We start from the raw sequence: 23206 nt of genomic DNA, 5'->3' as shown, positions 1-23206 counted from the left end.
TACAGAGGAGGGAAGTTCATGACCACAACTGAGTGACCTACCTTACCTCGTGCTTATAATCTCCATCCCAAACTTTCCACCCTGTTCCCCTTTCCCCATTACACAGTTTATCCCTTAATATGGTTCTACTGCAGTTCTACTACACACCACTTCTTAATCCACTTTATTTAACAATAAGCATCAATTCTGCACAACTAAAACACCATTTTCAGTTATATGGGTTTTTTCTGTGCCTGGCAATGTGGAAACCGTTAGTGCTAGAGAAAAAAATTAATAGGGCATTTTTAGTGGCAGTTTAATGTAGTTTAATTTTGTACTGGGAAACATTTTCACTATATACTGCAGTTTTGGAAATATTAAAGAAAAACCTGGGAAAATGCCTTTACGTCAGCCCCCCCGTCCCCATCCATTGCATACAAATTTGCGACAATAAAATTTTTTTCTGCAAGTCGACATTTTTTGGGTCTCCATTGAATGGGCTGATAGTGGTTTACAGAGTTTTAAGATTTCACCACAGTATAGCATCTTCTTATGGTCCAGTACTATTTGTTTTTCACTTGTGACTTATTCAGCTAATGAGATACCCTGATTATTTCCTGTTGATGGCACTAGGACTAAAATGAATCAGTCTGGGTGTGCTATACTCTGCTGTTAGTTTAACAAGGAACTTAGCATTTTGCTACATATTCTTGTGCGTCTATAGTCATCTCACCTGATGCTCCTTCTGCAAAACGTAAATCACTGCCTGTCGGGAACCGTCGTGTGCAGCCATTGTGCTACATTTATGGGGTTCCCTCACAGTTCACACTTCTCCTTTCCGGCTGCTGCAGTGAGCGTGCCGCAGTCTGCTGTCCCTGCCACTGAGATCTGTATACCGGGTGAAGTATACCGGCTTGCTGTAGTGGGGTTAATTCATCATAACAGACCAACTTTGTAACATCAAATTCCATATATGTGTGGTTTGTACAAATAAACAATATAATTGCCAATTCCACATAGAACAATTTATAATGTCAGTGAATTAATATATAGTGAAATCGAACACATTGAGCACAATCTTTCTCTCTCAGCCTCTTAAAGGTTTTCTGTGGCTGTGTTTCACTAGAGAACATGAAACAACTTCACACATTATCATATCTGTAATGATTTGAGAACACTGCATCTGTTTTTGTAATTATTACCGACTATCTGCTCAGGTGCAAAACTAATTATGACGAAATAAAGCGTTTGTCGAAAAATTGGCAGATTGGAGTTTTTTTTTGCTTTGGTTATATTAACTTTTCACATTTTCACAGCACGACAACAGCACTGGAGCACGAATGGCAGGAAAAAGAAAGCAACTGTCAAATAAGACCTGAACCTAGAACTACACGGGTGAAACCTTCAACACGGTGATCGGCAAAAAAAGTTAAGACTGTCAGACTCACCGTACCATTAATGCTACAAAACAGTGGAAAACTGATAAATATGTAGGGCCGATTTCCAGTGGCATCTAACATCTGGTGTGGGTACACTGCTGCTAATAACTAGCAGTATATGAGCATGCCAATGAGTTGTTTCTTTACATTAGAATAGATCTTCTGACGAGGAAAGTATAATAGAGATATAAATTGAATGTATTCAGGTGTTCTTCAGTGGGAGAGACTTCCATCAGCCATGATAAGTTATTTGTGTCACATTCCAACAACAGTACTTGCTTTTCACATTTGCTTGGTTTGTAGGCTGGATGTTAGTATTGTAGAGAGAGAGAGAGAGAGAGAGAGAGAGAGAGAGAGAGAGAGACCTGTCAGTCATGCTGCAGCCATACAATTTTAGTACAGTATGCAATGGTTACAGTAGTTGTAAGGATAACAGTGTGCTGTTGCACCAGTTTGCAGTGAATCTGTTTCGGACGCTGCCGCCTTCGAGTAATCCCAACGGGGCGGAGTTTGATCCTGAAGAGGATGAACCCACCCTGGAGGCAGCGTGGCCCCACTTGCAGCTCGTCTACGAGTTCTTCCTACGGTAATTCTGCATTTGTCAATTCTTGTACGTAAGATGTGATCACTAGTTTGAAAATAGGCTGAAAATGTGATATGTTAGTGACCTTAGTAGCACAAGTCTAGGAGTAGCTGTTACTTATTTATCTTCCTTTGTAAAGGAATATTTGAAATTGGAATTGAGTGTTTTTGCTTTTGCTTTGTTACACTCAATTTTAACTCCTATGGACACTAACTGTGTTGCAACAGCTTTTTACACTTGTCTAGAATTTCTTTGGCTTTTGTAAGAGATATTTCGGTAAGATTTTGCGAAGGCTGTTATTGGAGATTTCACAAACTGCCCACTTAACAGCTGAGTGTGTGCCATTCAGCATTTCTCTGTTCATAGTGTTATCTTTTGCAGTGTGAACATTTGGCTGTAGTTCTATTCCCATATATTTTCTGGTTTTGTGAGTTTTAATCATCTTTGTATCTAGTCCTTCCTTTCTTTTTATATGACCTGTATTATGAAGTATACACCCTAAGAAAATTGGGAAATCCAAGGAAAAAATCGGAAACTTTTCATTGAGAAAACTGTGAGAAACATGTGAATTTTTTTTATTAGTATTTCTTTTATTTATTTGTTTATTTATTTATTTATTTATTTTCATATTGTGATTTTGGCTGCTAAACTGATACTCGACAAATAATTTTACTGTCTCCCACTACTGTAGAATAATACGGCAGCAATAAAACCAGGGTGTATATGACTTGGGACAACCGGGAGATCTGGGACAAACCGGGAATTTTTTCATTCGGGAGAAAACCGGGAAAAACACAGGAATTTTCTAGAATTCCAGGAACTTTTCATTGTTTTAGTTTTCAGATAAATTTTTGTAATTTCGACTGGTATGAATCGATACTCTAACAAAGGATGTTACTTAAAACATAAATTGCAAAGTAAATGTGCCACATACAACAACAAAACACAGTGCTCATACAAGCATTTGCCAACAGCAAATTGTGTCAAAGGATTTAGGAAGACTGTGCAATGCTTCATAACAACAAATTGCGTCCGATGAGCATGACGTCACAACTGTTTAGATTCATTTTAGCAGCTACGAACGGGCTCATGTGCATGCGCAATTGAGTGGCATTTGAGTAGTACCTTCTCCCGTTTCTGGCTACAGAAATGCGGCTGTTGGCCGTGTAAACAGTTGCAGCAAGCATCTATATGCATCTGGAAAAAATTTTAATGCCGCCCCCAAGCTGCCAGATTCACGCATACGCAGTGGACCCGGATCTATGAGGGTGGGGGTGAATTCATATTCTTGTGGAGGAGGAGTGGGGGGAAAAAAACCTTGTTTCGCAAAGCGCCTAGTTTCCAGCACACGTTGGTCTATCGATTACTCATATGATTTTGATTCGCATCCCTGTTGGTTCCTGAACACACTCTGTAAGTTGATTTCTGAATGAATCATAATCCTCGTGGGGTTCCGCGTGGTGTTGGACGATTTGTCATGGTTCGCACTGCGCCCTCCTGTCGGAGGTCTGAATTCTCCCTTAGGCACGAGTGTGTATTTTGTCCTTAGTTAGGTTAAGTAGTGTGTAAGCCTAAGGACCTATGACATCAGCATTTTGGTCCCATAGTTAAATAAATAAGTTGATTTTTGAATGCGTTCATAGTGTTCGTGATGTCTCTGTCAGGGGAATCCTTGTCGCATCGAGAAATAAACTTTCCTGCAGGTAAAAGGGGACCGGGCTATACAAGCTGAGCGGAGTAAAGCCTAACGAGTGAGCACCAATCGCTGTCTGATTATGTTGTTGGTTGGGTTTGTGAATGATCAGCATTGTTATAATTACTAGGGAAATCCATAGATGCAGACAACCAGAGCAGAAATAAGACTAACAGGAATAACAGGTAAGAAAGATTACATATTATCTTCTCGGTGTATCCAGGAAAATGAAATTTTGACAAATTTTTTGGCCAGGTCGCTACACTAGTAAGGGCCAGTTGTACAGTCCCCGTCTAGCAGCCGCTTAAGTTCTATTTTGGAAGTAGCGCAGAAAATGGTTTGTATGAACATAACAACGCCTAACCGGAGAACAGTCAGGGATAACTGAACCGGTGATTCTGGCAGGGTTAGTGACGTTAACCAGTGAATAAGTTTTGACAAAAGCAGGAATAGTTCCAGAATCAGACATGACAAGATTGTTTGTTGGAACAAGGAAGGAGAGGAAACGGGGACATCACACAATTTAGGGAAGAATATGACGATTCCAAATTCATATAAAAATCTCGTACTTTCAGATCTCGTGCTCAAGAAACTGGAGCATATGAATGAAATATGAAGCTGTTTTCTAACATAAAGCTTTTTGCTTGTAGTAGGCCTAATAGGCATTTTATGTTGATCTTCATGAATTATATTGTCGTGTTATAAAAATGACAATTTCTGCCAAAACAGTCTCGTTTATTTAGTGTGTGTTGCAGTTTCTGCAGTGTTAGAAAGACCTATTTTGTTTTATCTAGCAGACATTGACAAAATAGACAAATCGAACCGGAAAAAAACCACACTTGAGTACTATTTGTATTAATAACTTTGGAGTATTAGACAACAATATTTTGGTTTTTCAAGTAGCAAACGTTTGACGAACTTTGATGAGGTAATATATTCTTTTGCAGAAAGGAAAGCATGTCATGTAAAGCTGTAGCAAGATTAGGGAGGAAATAATGCTAGGAGCTAAGGATTGAATAAATGTGTACTGTATTGTTTGTCTCTTGACATTATTGGTTTTATGTACCCTATATTTAATTTTATGTCATCCAAAACAGAAAGTTATTAGCTAACACGCAATAAAGAATGCAAATTTTCTGAAGGGTTCTTGTTTCCCGATTACAAGGAAGCAGGAGAGGCACCACACGACATTTTAATTTCCACTGTCCTGAATATAGTTTGATGGCATTCAGTACAAAATGTACAAGTTTCAATTCCACGGAGCGAAAGAAGAATGCTATGTGAAGAGGGATGGCACTGCACTCTGGCACACTTAAGACCAAATAACATGTCTTAAATTTCCTCGAACATGGGTGTGTTATGGATCTGACTCCTCCAGTTAAGAAATTTTGTAGATCCGGGGCTGACACTCAGAGCAGTCTGAGTTATAGTGAGGAAGTGTGTAGTCTCCATGTGACTCATATTTACATTTAGTGATTATGCTGTTTCCTGTTCGTTCACTGCTGTCGTGTAAAATGAAAATAAAATGGTTTTCTGTGGCCGGGAGCTATCAAGTGAATTACGGAAGGTTAATATACATTGTTAGTTTCAGATTTCATTTTATTTCCACCTTTCTGACTGGTGTGCATTAATCGCCTTGTAGAACAATGAGTTTATTTTTGTCGGTTTGTTGAAGAATTTGGTTTTTATTAATCTTTTACACTGAGGCAGTCAATGTGTTTGAAAGGAAGTGTTCAGCTCCACATTCTTGGCTAATTTCAACTGCTCGCTACATTTCAAGTGCACGTTTTCAACTTCCAGTACATATGGTGTTATGCCATAATAAAGAATCAAAAATAAGTTAATACAGTACTGGTACTCCAAGAATATTTACATCCCGAAACCCACACTGAAAAGCTTAATATCAGGTCGAGGCGTACTTCATTGGGAATCTGGACATAAGAATGTGCTCTTTAAGTATGCACTTTAGATGTGCCATTTTAGTATGGTTTACGAAAATCCGATGTTCTTGCAGTATCCTCTGATGTCATTAAGTCATAAATGTAAGATCTTTTAATGTTTTACACATACGAACATACAGGCTTCCTGTGTCATAGCAGCTGCCAAAGCGTGATGGCACCTGTTATCTGGCAGTCTCTGACGACTACTGAAACAAACCTATTTCTAACAGGTCGCGGGAAAATATTGCGAATGGTGGTTTGAAAAGCGTTAATTTCAAAGTAAATTTCATTTTACGCAAGTTGAACTATGTGCGAGAATGTACGATGAATTTCTTAAATCAGAGAGCATTTGATGACGAGCCATTTAGAAGTATGATGACTAACTGAAACCCTCAGCTGCCGACAGGTGTTGTTGATATACCTCAAAGTGGACAGCTGAAAATGTGTGCCCTGACCGGGACCCGAACCCGGGATCTCCTGCTTACATGGCAGACGCTCTATCCATCTGAGCCACCAAGGACACACATGAATAGGATGACTGCAGGGACTTATCCCTTGCACGCTTTTCGTGAGACTCACGTTCCCAACTGTCCACAATTCTGCAAATGTAATGTACCTTATAGACATTTCATTTATTCCAGAGAAAAAGCTGCACGGTCAACAACAGTATTAGAAGTATTTCGAGCCCAGAAGATCAGACATTCATGTTGTCACTATGAGCAAATTGATGTAGTGCTACGGGAAGCTTTCTCTCCTCTGCGGTAGCTAATTTATTTGTGGAAAACTTTGAGGACAAGTCACTGGACTCGGCTAAAAATTTTACTTGCACATTTGTGTGATATGTCTTAAAATGTAACTCGCGCAAAAAATATCAATGTTATATGTGAAGGCTTACTTCTCTAGCAGCTTATCAACCTTAGAGACCAATATTATATGTGAAAGCTTTGCTTTTCTTGTAGCAACACTGTATATTAAATGAATCTTTTCTCGTTTGTGTATCCGCACTACTTAACAGTGATGTTGCTATTGGCTGACCACATCACATGTACTATGTTCTGAATATCTGCTATCATCGGATGACGGGATCACGTGACATGGGCTATGACTGGCTTAAAAAAGCGCATCGTAATCTAGATTAGAATGGTTCGGAAAGTAACATGCGGGGTTTTGTCGAATTTGAATTTATACTTTAGTAATACAAAAATATGCAGCGTATATGTTGCTGCTAATCTAAAACTTTTCCAAAGGAGTTTTCTTCCCTGAGTTTGGTTTTCTAAAGTGCTGGTAAATTCTATGCCCGTGTATAAAAACATAGCCATTCAAAGGATTGATAAGTTTTACAGTTCTGAAGGAAAATATACTGTCACTTAATAACACGGAAAAAGTGTGTTTTCACCTGGGACAAAGTGTATTTTTAACTGGGTAATCCGGGAAGAATCCAGGATTTTTTTTTTTCCTTGTACACAAATCACCCTGAAAACATTAATGAGAAAAAAAAATTAATTGCAAAGAAATACACCATTTACGACAAAATACAGTGCACACACAAGTGTCTGCTAACAGCAAAATGTGTCAACGGCTTTAGGATGAAGTCTGTCCAGTACTTTGTAACAAACTGCTTCTGATGAGCGTGTTATCACAACTGTGTACGTGAGCTTCATTTTAGCAGTTGCCAGTGGCTTCATGTGCATGTGCAGTTGCGTCCCGTATGAGCAGTACCTTGCCCTGCTTCTGGTTGTTAGCTGTGTCAGTGGTAGCACCAAGCAGCCAGAGAATTTTTCTGTCATACCAAAGCTGCCAGATTCATGCATGTGCAGAGCAGTCTGAGTTGTAGTGGAGAGAAGTAGTCTGTGATCTGTGTTGTTGATCAGTGATTTTGCTGTTTCCTTTTCATTTGCAGTTATCACGTCAGATGAAAACAAAATGGATTCCTGTGGCCGAGAGCTATCAAGTGAATTAAAATACATTCACATAATTATGGAAGGCCAAAATATTAGTTTGTTTTCTGATTTTATTTTATTTCGACATTTTTCGCAGTTCGGCATTAATTGCCTTGCAGTCGAATGCAGTTATTTTTGTCGGTTTGCTAAAGAAGTTTCACATTTATTAATCTTTTCTGCAGAGGCAGTCAATTTATTTGAAAGAGAGTGGTTCATTCCAAATTACTGGCTGGTTTAAACTATTTGCTTAATTTCAAGTGCACGTTTTCATCATTTGCCATAATAAACAACCAAACATAAGTTAATACAGTACTGGTACTGCAAGAAAATTTGCATCTGAAAAACCACAGGTTGAGGCCTACTTCATTGTGAATCTGGACATATGAACGTGCACTTAAAGCCGAATTATGCTCGTGGAGTATTTTCTAATCTGCTGTTTCTTTTATGATGTGATGTAAGATCTCTTAATGCTTTATACGTAAGAACAAAGAGGCTACCTATGTCATTGTAGCTGCACATCCCGGTTTTCTGGCGTGCTCTGGCAACTGCTAAAAAAAAACGTATTTGTAACAGGTCGCGGGACAATATTGTTGGTTGTTTGAAAAGTATTACCTTCAGACTAAATTTCCTTTTATGCAAGATGAATTAGATTAAATGTGAGAATGTGTGATGACTTTCTTAAATCACAAAGAATTGGACACTCATTTAAAATTTAATACTTTTTCTGGGCTTGAAATTCTTCCAAGTGGCTGGTCGTCATTTATGTCATTATTTAAAATTGTATCGACATGATTGTTTAATGTACCTTAAGCTGTAATACATACTATAAAGGCCAATTATATGTGAAAGCTTAGCTTTTCCTGTAGCTCTGAACCACTGCTTTTCCCGGTTGGTGAGATCACATGAGATGAGCTATGATAGAAAAGGCATTGCTATTTCAATTTCCATGCTCTGGGAACTACAGTGCTGTGTTTGGTGTAATTCGAATTTATACTTTCATAATATGGGAGTATACAGCATATCATAATACGAGAATACACAGCGTATATGGTGCTGTGCGAGTCTTTCAGAAAGGATTGATAAGTTTTACAGTCTTGGGGAAAATACACTGCTACTTAACATGGAAAAAGTGTATTTTTTTAACTGGGAAACCAGGGAAAAATCCAGGAATCTTCTGTGAATACTCTGTGTATTTATTGTATGCATACTTAATGTCTACACTGTTGACTATTTACATGTAATTAATTCACATGATCTTTTATGCCACACACTAAATAAAAATGTCTCAATAAGAGATGTAATTGATAATTTGTCCATATATGATGAATTCGAAAGTAATAGTACAATTAGAACTGGATTGTCAAAATCAGAACAGGAACTATTGAGGGATTTTCATCTCTCCGGGTTTGCAACAAATGGAAATTGTAGAGAAGCTTCAAAATAGAAACTAATTTTTGACATGTGCAGTAATGTTCATCTTCACAGTAGCAAATAATTGACAAACACGAGTGACCATTGCACTTGCTCTCTGGAAGAGTAATTTCATGTCAGTTAAATGTGGCACACATCCTGATGCACCCAGATTTCTTTCATTGGTGCATTCAAACATGCATCCTAATTAAATCGTATGTTCATTTTTTTTTAGTTTCTCCATAACTACCCTGCCCATAGTTAACCAAAACTTATACACCATTTTGCAATGTAATTTGTACCAAACAGTTCAAACACATAATCAGTCAACCTTACACACTTGGAAAATACGGACATGCACCTAAGAAACATGCTGGAAGTGTAGGACTGTGTTCTTCACACTTATGTAGTTCTTTCACTTTACGCCTTTCAACTGTTAACCTAAAATTCTGGTCTGAATTGTGCAGCGTATCTTTCAGGTGGGCTATGATTTTTGTTTCTAAATTTTTTTCACACTCTTCTTTTTCCAGTTGTGTCATACAAGTATACTCCAACACTAAGGCAACTTTTTTTTAATTTTTGCTTTAGGTATTTTTTTTTTTTTTTTTTTTCCCTCAAGCTGGAGCCTCTTTTCCTCCACAGGAGAGTGACCTAAATACTGAAGGCTGATATCTACAGAATCAATTGCCAGATCTGATGCTATTTCATCTTCACATACATCATCTCTGGAAGTACCTAGCTCAACTAAGGCAACACCTGCATGGGTTGATGGGTTTTGTGATATATCCTTCCTGCATTTGCTGCAAATTTTGCTTCCTAACAGTACATTTGGAGATTTGTTTACCACACACTCCTGAACATTCCTCAAACTCTTCTGTTCTCTTGCATGGCCTTCATCAAATGGATTGCAACAGTAAAATTTTGATTTGAAATCCATTTTTTACCAACTATTACTAAATGTTACTTCACAGTGCATGTAGACTGCAGTTTGAGTAAACAAGCCACACCCAAGATACAAGCTAATGATTTGTTGCAGTAAGTGTGTCTGGCTGTTCACAGCAACATAGGTTCGCCATTTGGTCAGAGAAATAGTGACTGCTATTGGCTGCTGATCTGGAAAAAACCAAATACATATCAGCTTATGAAATTTGGTTAGTGGACTTGAATTCGAAAATCTCAGAAGTCCATCATGTGCATATCAGTGTAGATCTTTACTCATAAACTTTTCATTGCATTATCTGGATTACATATTGGATATATACTGATAGAGCACTGCAAGACCTAATTCAAAACAAGACCCCGGGAGTAGACGATATTGCAGTAGAACAACTGGTAGCCTTTGGAGAGCCAGCTGTGAGAAAACTCTGCCATCTGGTGAGCAAGGTGTATGAGACAGGCAAAATACCTTCAGACTTCAGGAAGAATGTAATAATTCCAATCCCAAAGACAGCAGGTGTTGAGAGGTGTGAAAATGACCAAACTGTCAGATTAATAAGTCACGGCTGCAAAATACCAACACGAATTCTTTACAGACGAAAAGAAAACTGATAAGTCAATACTGGGGGAGATCAGTTTGGATTCCATAGAAATGTTGGAACATGCGAGGCAATACTGACCCTACGACTTCATCTTAGAAGCTAGGTTAAGGAAAGGTAAACATATGTTTCTAGCATTTGTAGACTTGGAGAAAGATTTTGACAATATTGACTTGAACACTCTCCATCAAATTCTAAAGGTGGCAGGGGTCAGATATAGGAAGCAAAAGGCTATTTACAATTTGTACGGAAACTGGGTGGCAGTCGTAAGAGTCGAGTGGCATGAATGGGAAGCAGTGGTTGAGAAGGGAATAAGACAGCGTTGTAGCCTTTCCTCGATGTTGTTATATCTGTATATTGAGCAACCAGTAAAAGAAAAAAAGAAAATTTTGGAATAGGAATTAAAATCAATGGAGAAGAAATAAAAACTTTGAGGTTCGCCGATGACATTGTAATTCTGCCAGAGACAGCAAAGGACTTGGAAGAGCAGTTGAACGGAATGGACAGCGTCTTGAAAGGAGGATATAAGATGAACAGCAGCAAAAGCAAAACGAGGATAATGGAATGTAGTCGAATTAAGTCGGGTGATGCTGAGGGAATTAGATTAGGAAATGACACACTTAAAGTAGTCGATGAGTTATTTTATTTGACCAACAAAATAGCTGATGATAGTCAAAGTAGAGGGGATATAAAATTTAAACTGCCAAAGGCAAAGACGAGTTTCTGAAGAAGACACATTTGTTAACACCGAGTATAGATTTAAGTTTCAGGAAGTCTTTTCTGAAAGTGTTTGTATGGAGTGTAGCCATGTATGGAAGTGCGACATGGAAGATAATAGCGATGTAAATAAAACAGAAAGAAACTTCCACATGGGAAAAATATATTAAAAACAAAGATTCCAAGACTTACCAAGCGGGAAAGCGCCGGCAGACAGGCACATGAACAAAACACACAAACACACACACAGAATTACGAGCTTTCGCAACTGGCAGTTGCTTCGTCAGGAAAGAGGGAAGGAGAGGGAAAAATGAAAGGATGTGGGTTTTAAGGGAGAGGGTAAGGAGTCATTTCACAACCCGGAAGGTGTACACGATCAAAGGGAGAGCCACATGTGAAAACACCCACGTGATTTACCAACTGACCTGCCTGCACTGTGATGCTTTCTATGTGGGAATGACCAGCAACAAACTGTCCATTCGCATGAATGGACACAGGCAGACAGTGTTTGTTGGTAATGAGGATCACCCTGTGGCTAAACATGCCTTGATGCACGGCCAGCACATCTTGGCACAGTGTTACACCGTCCGAGTTATCTGGATACTTCCCACCAACACCAACCTATCCGAACTCCGGAGATGGGAACTCGCCCTTCAGTATATCCTCTCTTCTCGATATCCGCCAGGCCTCAACCTCCGCTAATTTCAAGTTGCCGCCGCTCATACCTCACCTGTCTTTCAACAACTTCTTTGCCTCTGTACTTCCGCCTCGACTGACATCTCTGCCCTTAACTCTTTGCCTTTAAATATGTCTGCTTGTGTCTGTGTATGTGCGGATGGATATGTGTGTGTGTGTGTGTGTGTGCGCGAGTGTACACCTGTCCTTTTTTTCCCCTAAGGGAAGTCTTTCCGCTCCCGGGATTGGAATGACTCCTTACCCTCTCCCTTAAAACCCACATCCTTTCATTTTTCCCTCTCCTTCCCTCTTTCCTGACGAAGCAACTGCCAGTTGCGAAAGCTCGTAATTCTGTGTGTGTGTTTGTGTGTTTTGTTCATGTGCCTGTTTGCCGGCGCTTTCCCGCTTGGTAAGTCTTGGAATCTTTGTTTTTAATATATGGAAGATAATAGCTTAGACAAGAAGAGAATATACGCTTTCGAGATGTGGTGCTATAGAAAAATGCTGAAGATTAGATGGATAGATCGCATAACTAATGACGTGGTACTGAATGGAACTGGGGAGAAGAGAAATTTGTGGCACAACTTGACTAGAAGGAAGGGATCGGTTGGTCGGTCATGTTCTGAGGCATCAAGGGATCACCAATTTAGTACTAGAGGGATGCGTGGAGGGTAAAAATCGTAGAGGGAGACCAAGGGATTAATACACTAAGCAGATTCAAAAGGACATAGGTTGCAGTAGCTACTCAGAGATAAAGAAGGCTGCACATGATGGAGTAGCATGGAGAGCTACATCAGACCAGGCTCTGGACTGAAGACCACAGTATCATCATCATCTAGATTAAAAGCAGAATTATGTTCATTTATGTTTAGAGAGATGCTTGTAAATTTCACACAATATCCACACTTTGTATAACTGTAACTTTTCTCTTATCTGGATCATTGGATGCACCAGATTTGAAAGAAACCCTGGGATTGGGATGATTAGGTCGAATTTTTTTTTCTGTATTTAATTGACATGAAATTACCAAGAAATATTCACCACTGGAGGAGGCAGGCTGCTCAGTCAGGCCCACGTAGGAGTCCAGACATGGCCTAGTTAGCTCCGAAGATATGTCGGGGCGATCGTGACAGAGTACTTGGCCCAGCTTGGTGTGTGGTGTGTGTGTCTGCTGCAGCAATGAAATGCTTAAATATTTTTGGAAGTAGATAGCCCATGTTCCCAATATTTTTGTGGTTCAATTTATTGCTGTTTTTGCGTGTGTGCATTCATGAATGTGTGCATGCTAGAATTGAATATTTTTGAAAATAAATAATTGTAGGCAGATAGAAAAGCATACTTGCTAAATTAGTGGTATTTAATAATACTCTACTTTTCTTTTACATTATGTCCTTATCACTTTTAATCATTGTGACATCTCCTGGTGCATTGGGAGAGGCACCCTCGGTGTGTGAATTTTGAATACAAGCGTTCACTGTGCAGGTGCAGGTCTGACGTAAATCACAATAAAGACACTAGATAGAATTTTACTAATAAAATATGCATTATCGTTTGCTAGGAATGTGAAGTGATGTCAGTAAATATTAGTTAATATTGTAAGTTAAGCAAAATACAAATGTAACTTGCCCAGTGTGTGGCAAGGCAGTGAGCAAAAATAGACAGAAGTCTTAGGGTGAAAGAAATGCATTTGTGATCTTACATAGAGATATGCTCAGCTGATAAAACATACTCCTCATGGCACACCAGCTGTCCATGTGGGCACATTTAACTTGCAGCTAGAGTAGTCTGCACGGTTGTCTCTAGATGTGAACGGAATCACATACGCACATACATCGAGGAAGTGGCGTGCACCGACACACCTACCTCTTCCTGCTGGCGGGTTGAGCACAGTGCGTGGTGATTTGGTGCCAGGGGCACAGATATAAATGCACCTTTAGAATTATTCCCCATTCGACTTTGCTCTGCTTGTACCTGTACTGACATTGTCGAACTCGTAATGCCACCAGGTGACATTCGATGTCGAGGTGGTCAGTGGCCACAGTGTTTTGTTTCCTATTAAGCAGTTTTTGTAACCTGTCTGTAATATTTAAATAAATAGAATGGGAATATAACAGTTCTACATACTTTGTGTTTCAGGTTCTTGGAGTCTCCAGACTTCCAGCCAAATGTTGCAAAGAGATACATCGACCAGAAATTTGTTTTACAGGTAATGTTAAAATAAATAATTTAGGATACTGTCTGCTTACCAGCTGCTGAAATAAAAAATTGATTAAAGTGGTGTAGCATGTGCCAAAACACACACACACACACACACACACACACACACACACACACACACACACACACGGAGAGAAAGGTAACAACATTGGAAATGGAAATTTTAAAGCTTTGTTATTGGGAAATACAAAATAGTGTAAGGAATGTTCACAGCTATTAAAAACAGTGAGAGTACATCTCGATACTGTTCCATGAGTGGTATAAAGTGCAGGAACCACAATCTGCACGATGATGATGATGATGATGATAATAATAATATGTTGATGCTGCACTGGCAGCAACACTTGGGTCTTTTACACATCTCTTTGCAGGTGTGTGTGTGTGTGTGTGTGTGTGTGTGTGTGTGTGTGTGTGTGTGTGTGTGTGTGTTAAAGTTTTTAGTATTTCAATCTCAAGTTTCTTCAGTTGACATGCTTTAATAGAAGGTGAACTGTCTGTTCGTAACTATCATTTTATTCTAATTTAATCCACAACCTGTATAGAGATCAAATTCTGACTTAACTTTCTCTTTTGCTGAAATCTCTGTTTTTCTTCCTGTTCTGCTACATATTTTGAAGAATAAATGTTTGGCTTCAAAACCAAAGTGTTTTTTACCTGACCAAAATATTATTGCACTCGGACTCCGTGGCTGTTATTGGCAACTTGTGGTGACGTTACAGTAAACAAGTACAGTGGTGGCTAAGGAAAATACATCACATTGTGGATGACTTAAAGGCGATTGTGCATATGCTATCAAGCGTTTCAGTGTGTCTTCACGAAATGTCACAATAGAAGAGCACGGTAAGCTGACTGAAGCACCCCTCCTTCCCAGGTGCAATAACATTGTGGTCAGCTAATAAGGTTGTGCTGGTGGTGGTAAGTAAGTAGTGGTAGTAGTAGTAGTAGTAGTAGTAGTAGTAGTAGTAGTAGTATTTGCTGCTGCTGCTTTGACCTTCGGCCCAAACACTGGTTTGATGCAAAGCTCCACACTAGCGTATTGTGTGCAAGCCTCTGCTTCTCTGATTTATTACTACAACCGTATCTGTTCAAACACGCTTACCCTATTCATAACCTGGTTCCCTCTACAGTTTTTACCATCATTAGTTTCTCTATTACCAAATACAGAATACCTCGATGGTGTCATAATTTCCTGTAGCACCCCATCTCTAAAACCTCTATTCTTGTTTCAACAAGATGTCTTGATCGTTGTTGTTGTTGTGGTGGTGGTGGTGGTGGTGGTGGTGGTCTTCAGTCCAGAGACTGATTTGATGCAGCTCTCCATGCTATTATATCCTGTGCAAGCCTCTTCAACTCCGAATAACTAGTGCATCTTACATCCTTCTGAATCTGCTTAGCGTATTCATCTCTTGGTCTCCCTCTGATTTTTATCCTCCATACTTTCCTCAAATACTAAATTGGTGAGCCCTTAATGCCTCAGTATGAGCAAATGATCCCTTCTGTTTCTCATGTTGTGGCACAAATTACTCTTCTCTTCCTTTTATATGAGGATAAACTATAGACAAATAGCTTTACAAAAGAATTTCTAACATTTAAATTTATTTTAACAAATTCCTCTTTTTCAGAAATGAGCCTTTTTTTTCCCAATTCTGCCATCTATGGTTGTTTTGCTACCTAAATATCAAAACTTACCTACGACTTTTAATGTCTTCTTTCCTGCTCTGTTGACTGAATGCCATTACCCTTGGCTTACTTTTGATGATCATCATATTTTAACCTGTTTCAAAGTCCTTTGCAGTTTCTGATGACAGAATTTAAACTTCTTTGACAAACAGCTTGTGACTTATGAGCCTAATATGTTAGTACCACACCGTGGCAGTCCAGAAAGGTACTCAGCATCACATTGCCCAATGGTAGTATATTGGTGTGCATTTAGAAGAAATCACTTGTAAGAACTTGCATGAGATGTATGCCCAACAGTGAACAGTTAGAAGGGTAACTTTGGTCTGTTCATGCAAAGCTGTCGGTGAATGAAGTCTTGATGTGAGGACTAGCAACTGCGTTTGCTGCAATTTGGACTGCAGTAATGTGTGAGTACAGTTAAGGCACCAAAATATTTATTCAGTTCACTATAATAGCACCACATGACGCAGTGTTCCAAGGCAGTTTTAAATGAGCAATGCTATATAAATGGACTATTCCTGGCAACTAAATATCAAAGTGCCTCTGCTGTGTTATTTCTGTACTGAAACATGCCTGTCGAATGTTTTCCCCCCCACTTTGGCATGGAAGTTTCATGTGCCTGCTGTGCAGTTTTGCCTCGTAACGTCCTTACAAATAGTTGAAATACAGGTTTTTCCTGTAAGAGTGCACAAAAATTTAACACGACATAGAGAATGCTCCACCGAACAGTTTGAGGTAGGGGAGCCAGCTTAAGGAGACAATAGCAATAAAATCACATTACCATGTACTTTTTTTTATTTACATTAGTTAACTGCAAATACCATCACTGACACAATGAATGCACAATTTGTACAGTACCTTACAAAATGTGCTGAAACAGTCAGCCATCGAATTCAGTACAAGTCTGACATTGATAAACAAGATTCTGACACACACCGACAATTATCCCTGCTGTGTTTCAAATTCTCTTAGCTAATTCCAACTCTGTATCGGAGTGGGGTCTCGTACACAAGTGACTACATATCCCCATAGGAGATAATCAAGGGGATTCAGGTCAGGTGACCTCACAGTCCATTCCAATCCAGTGACCAGGAAACATTGAGATGGCTGCAGACATCCACACTGAAATGAGGTGGTGCACTGTCACGTTTTATCCACATCCTCTTGTGAACAGCCAAGGACACATTCTCCATCAGTGCAGGTAGAACTCTTTGCACGAACCTCAAGTACATGTGGCCGTTCAGATGGCCAGACAGAAGATATGGCCCAGTGAGATTGTCACCTACAATGCTGGCCCAGATATTCACAGCAAAATGTATTTCATGGTGTGACTCTACTATAGTGTGATGGCTTTCCTCATCCCACACATGGCTGTTCCTGTTGTTCGAAATACCATCACAATCAAATGAGGCCTAGTCAGTAAACAGCATGATTTGGAGGAAATCTGGTCGCTCAATCCATTGTTGGAGCGACCAGTGACACAGTGAGACCCTTGATGCAGAGTCAGTCGCAAACGTTCCGTGATCTCATTGTAGGTGATACAGCTACAATTGTTCGTGGAGTACTCACTACATGCTAGCATGTGCAGTGCCTATTTCTAGTGCAATACAGTGAATACTTGTAGTGGTACCTGCTGCAACACATTCCAGCACCCCCTCTTGAACATCTGGTGTGAGAGTAGTCCTCATGTTGCCAGGTCCTTCGTTTCTTCTTTCCTATGAACTAGTTTCCTGCATTCATTGACTGAGAGAAATAAGCACTCATCGTGATACATGATGCCTGTTGGGAACCCTGTACAGCCTTTCAGCAGCGAGAGCATTGCAGTGATCTTCTCCATACACAAATTGCATGTCAGTGAGTTCTGCGAAACTGTACTGGTATTGCTCCATCATATTGTACTGTACATCTCTGAATAGCACTGAGTAATGACTGGTTCTGTCAGGGATTCATAGCATGTTCTGTCATGGGACAGTGTAAATATGATACAACAGAGCCACCTTGTGGACAAGTAAAGTAAACAAAATCTACATCACGACTTCGTAGTAACCAAGCTTGTCATCCTTGTATCCTTGCAGGAAACAAAGAATGCACTTGTAAATAAACAGCACAGTATGTGTAAACTTGTACATATGTTACTTGTAAATGAGCTGGAAAACAGCAATGCGAGAGAAAGCAGTAGACACGTTTACTCCTTAAGCTGGCTTCTCTCACCACAGGTTCCCTACCTCAGATTGTTTGGTGAAGCATCCTCTATGTCCTGTTACATTTTTGCACACACTTACAGAAACACTCTGTATACTTATATAATTACGGAACTAATGACAGTAGAGAGTATTAATGACCAAACCAAAATTCACAGTGGGGTGTCGTTCGCAAAGATTGGAAGGTAAATTCTCCATGTTGTTGAGAACTGAAAGAATTCAAAAAGTGTTACAGTAATAGGTGATGTATTGTTATGAAAGATGCTACAACTGTACATTTTTAAATATCAAAAAGAAATACTTTGTCACCTTAAAAATTTTTAAAAAAAATTGTTGAAACTGTCTGGCAGATTAAAACTGTGTGCCGGACCGAGACTCGAACTCGGAAACTTTGCCTTTCGCGGGCAAGTGCTGTACCATCTGAGCTACGGAAGCACGACTCTCGCACCGTTCTCACAGCTTTACTTCTGCCAGTATCTCGTCTCCTACCTTCCAAACTTTACAGAAGCTCTCCTGCGAACCGTGCAGAACTAACACTCCTGAAAGTAAGGATATTGCGGAGACATGGCTTAGTCACAGCCTGTGGGATGTTTCCAGAATGAGATTTTCTCTCTGCAGCGGAGTGTGCGCTGATATGAAACTTCCCGGCGGATTAAAACTGAAAGGATCGCAGGAGAGCTTCTGTAAAGTTTGGAAGGTAGGAGACGATATGCTGGCAGAAGTATAGCTGTTAGGATGGGGCGTGACTCGTGCTTGCGTAGCTCAGTTGGTAGAGCACTTGCCCACAAAAGGCAAAGGTCCCGAGTTTGAATCTCAGTCCGGCACACAGTTTTAATCTGCCAGGAAGTTTCATATCAGCGCACACTCCACTGCAGAGTGAAAATCTCATTCCACGAAAATTGTTAATTGCAGTTGACTTTATTAACAACATGCCAACGGCCTTGCTGCAGTGGTAACCCTGGTTCGCGCCAGATCGCCGAAGTTAGGCGCTGTCGGGCTGGGATAGTACTTGGATGGGTGACCATCTAGTCTACTGAATATTGTTGGCAATTGGGGTGCACTCAGCCCTTGTGAGGCAACCTGAAGAGCTACTTGATTGAGAAGTAGCAACTCCAGTCTCGTAAACTGACATACGGCCAGGTGAGCAGTATGCTGACCACATGCCCTTCCATATCTGCATCCAGTGATGCCTGTGGGCTGAGGAGGACACGGTGGCTGGTCAGTACTGTTGGGCCTACGTGGCTTGTTTGGGCAGAGTTTCTTTTTATTAACAGCATACATTTTAAAAAGGTACTGATGTGCAACGGGGTCCCAGGACCTGAAAATATCTTTTAATGCATTCTTAGAAATATCAATGGACTTTTTAACTGAAAAATTTAAAGCATTTATGGAAGCTGGTAGAAGACTTCATTTTTATAATTTTAAAATGTGAAGTAACTGACTACATTACAATTTTTTCAAAATGTAGCCATGAAATACAGCCCCCTTCGTATTGCTAGGATTAATACACAGTACTTAAATGCAATGTGTAGCCTTGATCCTGTTGCTTTCACACTCCACATTACACTGAGCAGATATACTGAGAACTATGTGTGTCCACAGTTCTTGGCCATTCCTTCTTTATAACAAAATAATCTTCAAAATGTACGGTACTATCCACTGGTACTCGTAATGTCATGTCACCAAAACAGTGAATAATTCCAGTTATCTCCCAAAAATACTGATCTCTAATACTGAAGGTGTATTGGAAAAGCTAATAATGAAGCTGCTGCTGCTGCTGCTGCTGCTGCTGCTGCTGCTGATGATGATGATGATCTTGCCAACTGGGTGGAAAATAGAAAAGTAAATGGTCACTTGCTAGTCAGTTATATCCACTCCATAAAATACCAGTACTTGTTTCACATTTTTCTATAGCATGTGGTAAATGCTGGTGTTCAGGATGCTATCTCTACTCTTGATGAGGCTTGGATCTCAACAACACCTCTATTTTGTCTATAAAATCAGATGAATAGCTATAGATATCTACGAACACTTCACAGCACTAGTACATCAAATAAGTTTAGTAGCAACAATCTTTGTCTATTGTTCCAGAGGTTTGAAAATAAGTTTTAAATCGGTAAATAAACAGAATTTTTATTTTAACTCCTAGTGTATCCAACCTCTATTTAAATTGTAATAACCAAGTGTGTTACTACTCGGTGACACTGAAACACGTCTGTAACAGTGTACTGTAAATGAATAATTAATGCCTCATTCACATGGACAATATTTATTACAAATATTCCCATGTAGTTTTTGAGAGAGCAGAACTGTATTAATTAATTACCCTGAATGTTTTAAGTTATACTGGCAAGTGGTAAAAGTATCAAAGTTTACGTCCTCTTCCACTACTGGTTTTAACATTGGCAAGTTCATGTGTGGATCCTGATTTGTGATCAAAGTTTACTTCCAGATTTCATTTAACTTCCACAGTAAACTGCTCAGAGCTCATATCTTGGGGTTTTTCACACAACCACCATTATTATTCCACTCCATCCCCAGTAAGAGCACTCATTCTGTGAATTCTTACCCCAAAGTCCTTAGTATTCAGTTAAACGGAAATATTTTGCCAACAATTTCAATGGGTGTTTTACTGCTTTTATATAAAACAAAATATTCAGAAAGTCATCTCATGCAGAAATAAATGACACCAGTTTTGTGGTAGATAACAAAATTTGCACATGTGTATTTAGATTATAATTTTACAAAATACACTCTGCAAAATTAATGTATTTGAATATACAGTAGTCTTTTCTTGTTGCAGTTTCATTAGTTTTCTGTTAATTGTAACAAGTAACATGTCCTGCTGGTGGCAAGAGCTTACTAGTTGGCAAAACTTAAGAGCTGTATTGTTCTGATCAGTACCGAAGTAGCATTCATGTACACGTTCGGCTGTATATGCAACTTAAATTGGCAACACTCGTTTGCATTTCTATTCGCAGATCTCTCAAAGTATAAGAAAATCTTAAGAGACCTGGTACACTTCCATGTGAATACATCACGGAAACATTCAAGCTGCTACAACTAATAAAATAAAATAACAGAGCTATTTTCAGTTCAATAATGAACTCTATTTTCAAAGTGCAGGGTTTCCAGTGGGATCCGCAGTGTCTGGAATCCTAGCAAAAATATTTACGAACCATGTTTAACAAATCATACGTAACAAATAGTGCCAGGTAGGTACAATGTCCTGTGCTGGATCCAATATGTGGATGACGTCCTGGTAGATGAACCAAACAGCAGAATTGACCAGCTAAATACAGACATAAATGCTGTTCATATTACAGTAAATTTTAAAATAGAAAAAGAGCAAAACAGGTATTTAATTTTCTTGTACATTCTTCAGAACTGCAAACACACATTTGATATAAACTGAAAAATCAACAACAATGGATACAATAATACACCAGACATCAAATTGCCCAAACGCTCACAAATAAGCAGCATTTGGATACAAGCCCCACAAGCTAAACACAGTACTATTAGACACAGACAAGACAACCACAACAAAGGAAAAAATAGCATAGCACAAATAGCTACAGACAATGGATACAAGGATATCATAGGAACAAAGTTAAGTAATGAAGTAAAGAAAAAGATAGAAACACGGTTATCACGAACACAATAACAGACCCACACAAAGAGACATACAAAACTTAAGAATAGGATCACAAAATAAGAAAAGAAAGAAAATAAAACATGTACATAATGACATACAACCACAAAACTCGTGCAGCATATGTAATATTGTCAGAAAATGAGGCATAAAAATAACTCACCATGCAAATGATTCGATTGAAAAGTCTTTTCAAAATTAATAGAAAAACATATCTACATTAAAGATAAAAAATTTACCATCTGAAACATAATAAATGTGGTGGAAGATAAATAAATCAAACCAGAATGTTTGATGTCAGATACACAGAGCACGGAAGTTTACGACAGTTCATTGTATAGGGCATTTCATTCAGCTTTCACTGAATATCTACACCAAAATGGACATAAAATTACCACCAGAGACACAGACATGGAAATCGAACAAAAAAACACCTTGTCACCCTAAAAGAAAACTATGACATTTAAAAAATCCCAGTGGAAAGCAAACAGATCATAAACAATTAGAACAACAATGTAAACCACACAATTTTCAAAGTAATGTCTCGCATCCTACAATAGTCAGTGTAGACATTTGACCACACCTCTATTACATGACACCCAATCGCTATACCCCCACCCCCAATCAGTTCCTATTCACCACTACTATGTCCTCCTAATTAATTTTTCCACTAATTAATGTCCACACCATCACCACCATCAATACCACCATCAACACTCCCCCCACAACTCAGTCTGTTCTCGACACACATCCGTTCCCCCTTTTCCACTAAATCTCTTTTAAACAACTAAGAGATCTTCAGTAATTCACACACACACACACACACACACACACACACGCACCACACACACACGCACCACACACACACGCACCACACACACACACACACACACACACACACACACACACACACACACAGTAAAATAAAAGTCATTCCATTGTTGGCAATGCTCACAACCTACACAGAAAAGAAATGAATAAATAAAACACTGTGCTGGATGTGTAACTTGTAAAACAACAGTTTTGATTATGTTGAGAAGTTTTACAAAGTGGGCTGAACTGCAAACAAACACCAATATAAGAGAAAGTGGCTTCGAAAAAACTGCCAAGAGTAAAAGTGAAATGAACGTTTTTTTTTCAACCCCTCCTAACAATGAGGAATAAAACGGTGGTTTGCCAAGTGTGTAGAGAGACAAAAACCCTGTAAGTAAATTCTGCAATGATTTTATAAGGAAATACTGGAAAATCCAGGTTGGAATGGAACAATATTATAAAAAGGAAAGTTGCTACTCACCATATAGCGAAGATGCTGAGTTGCAAATAGGCACAACAAAAAGACTCTTATAATTAAAGCTGAAACCAACAACAGTTGTGTGAGACTAAAGGTGTGTGTGTGGGGGGGGGGGGGGGGGGGGCTGAAAGCTTTAATTGCAACAGTCTTTTTGTTGTGTGTATCTGTGACCCAGCATCTCCCATATCTCTCTCTCTCTCTCTCTCTCTCTCTCTCTCTCTCTCTCTCTCTCTCTCACACACACACACACA

At 39.2% G+C, this 23206-nt stretch overlaps 1 protein-coding gene across 4 annotated transcripts in view; it reads left to right on the top strand.

The window, feature by feature from the left end:
- LOC126325221 (serine/threonine-protein phosphatase 2A 56 kDa regulatory subunit gamma isoform-like) overlaps window positions 1-23206 on the top strand; it is a 317252-nt gene that overhangs the window by 202031 nt on the left and 92015 nt on the right. For all 4 annotated transcript variants that reach the window (XM_049995158.1, XM_049995168.1, XM_049995181.1 and 1 more), the window contains 2 exons: window positions 1871-2004; window positions 14048-14117. In XM_049995158.1, coding sequence (XP_049851115.1) covers window positions 1871-2004; window positions 14048-14117 — 204 coding nt within the window. The remainder of the gene's footprint in view (window positions 1-1870; window positions 2005-14047; window positions 14118-23206) is intronic.

Source organism: Schistocerca gregaria, chromosome 1, assembly GCF_023897955.1.
Source record: "Schistocerca gregaria isolate iqSchGreg1 chromosome 1, iqSchGreg1.2, whole genome shotgun sequence".
NCBI classification, from domain to species: domain Eukaryota; kingdom Metazoa; phylum Arthropoda; class Insecta; order Orthoptera; family Acrididae; genus Schistocerca; species Schistocerca gregaria.
This window is presented reverse-complemented; position numbering and strand designations above follow the sequence as displayed.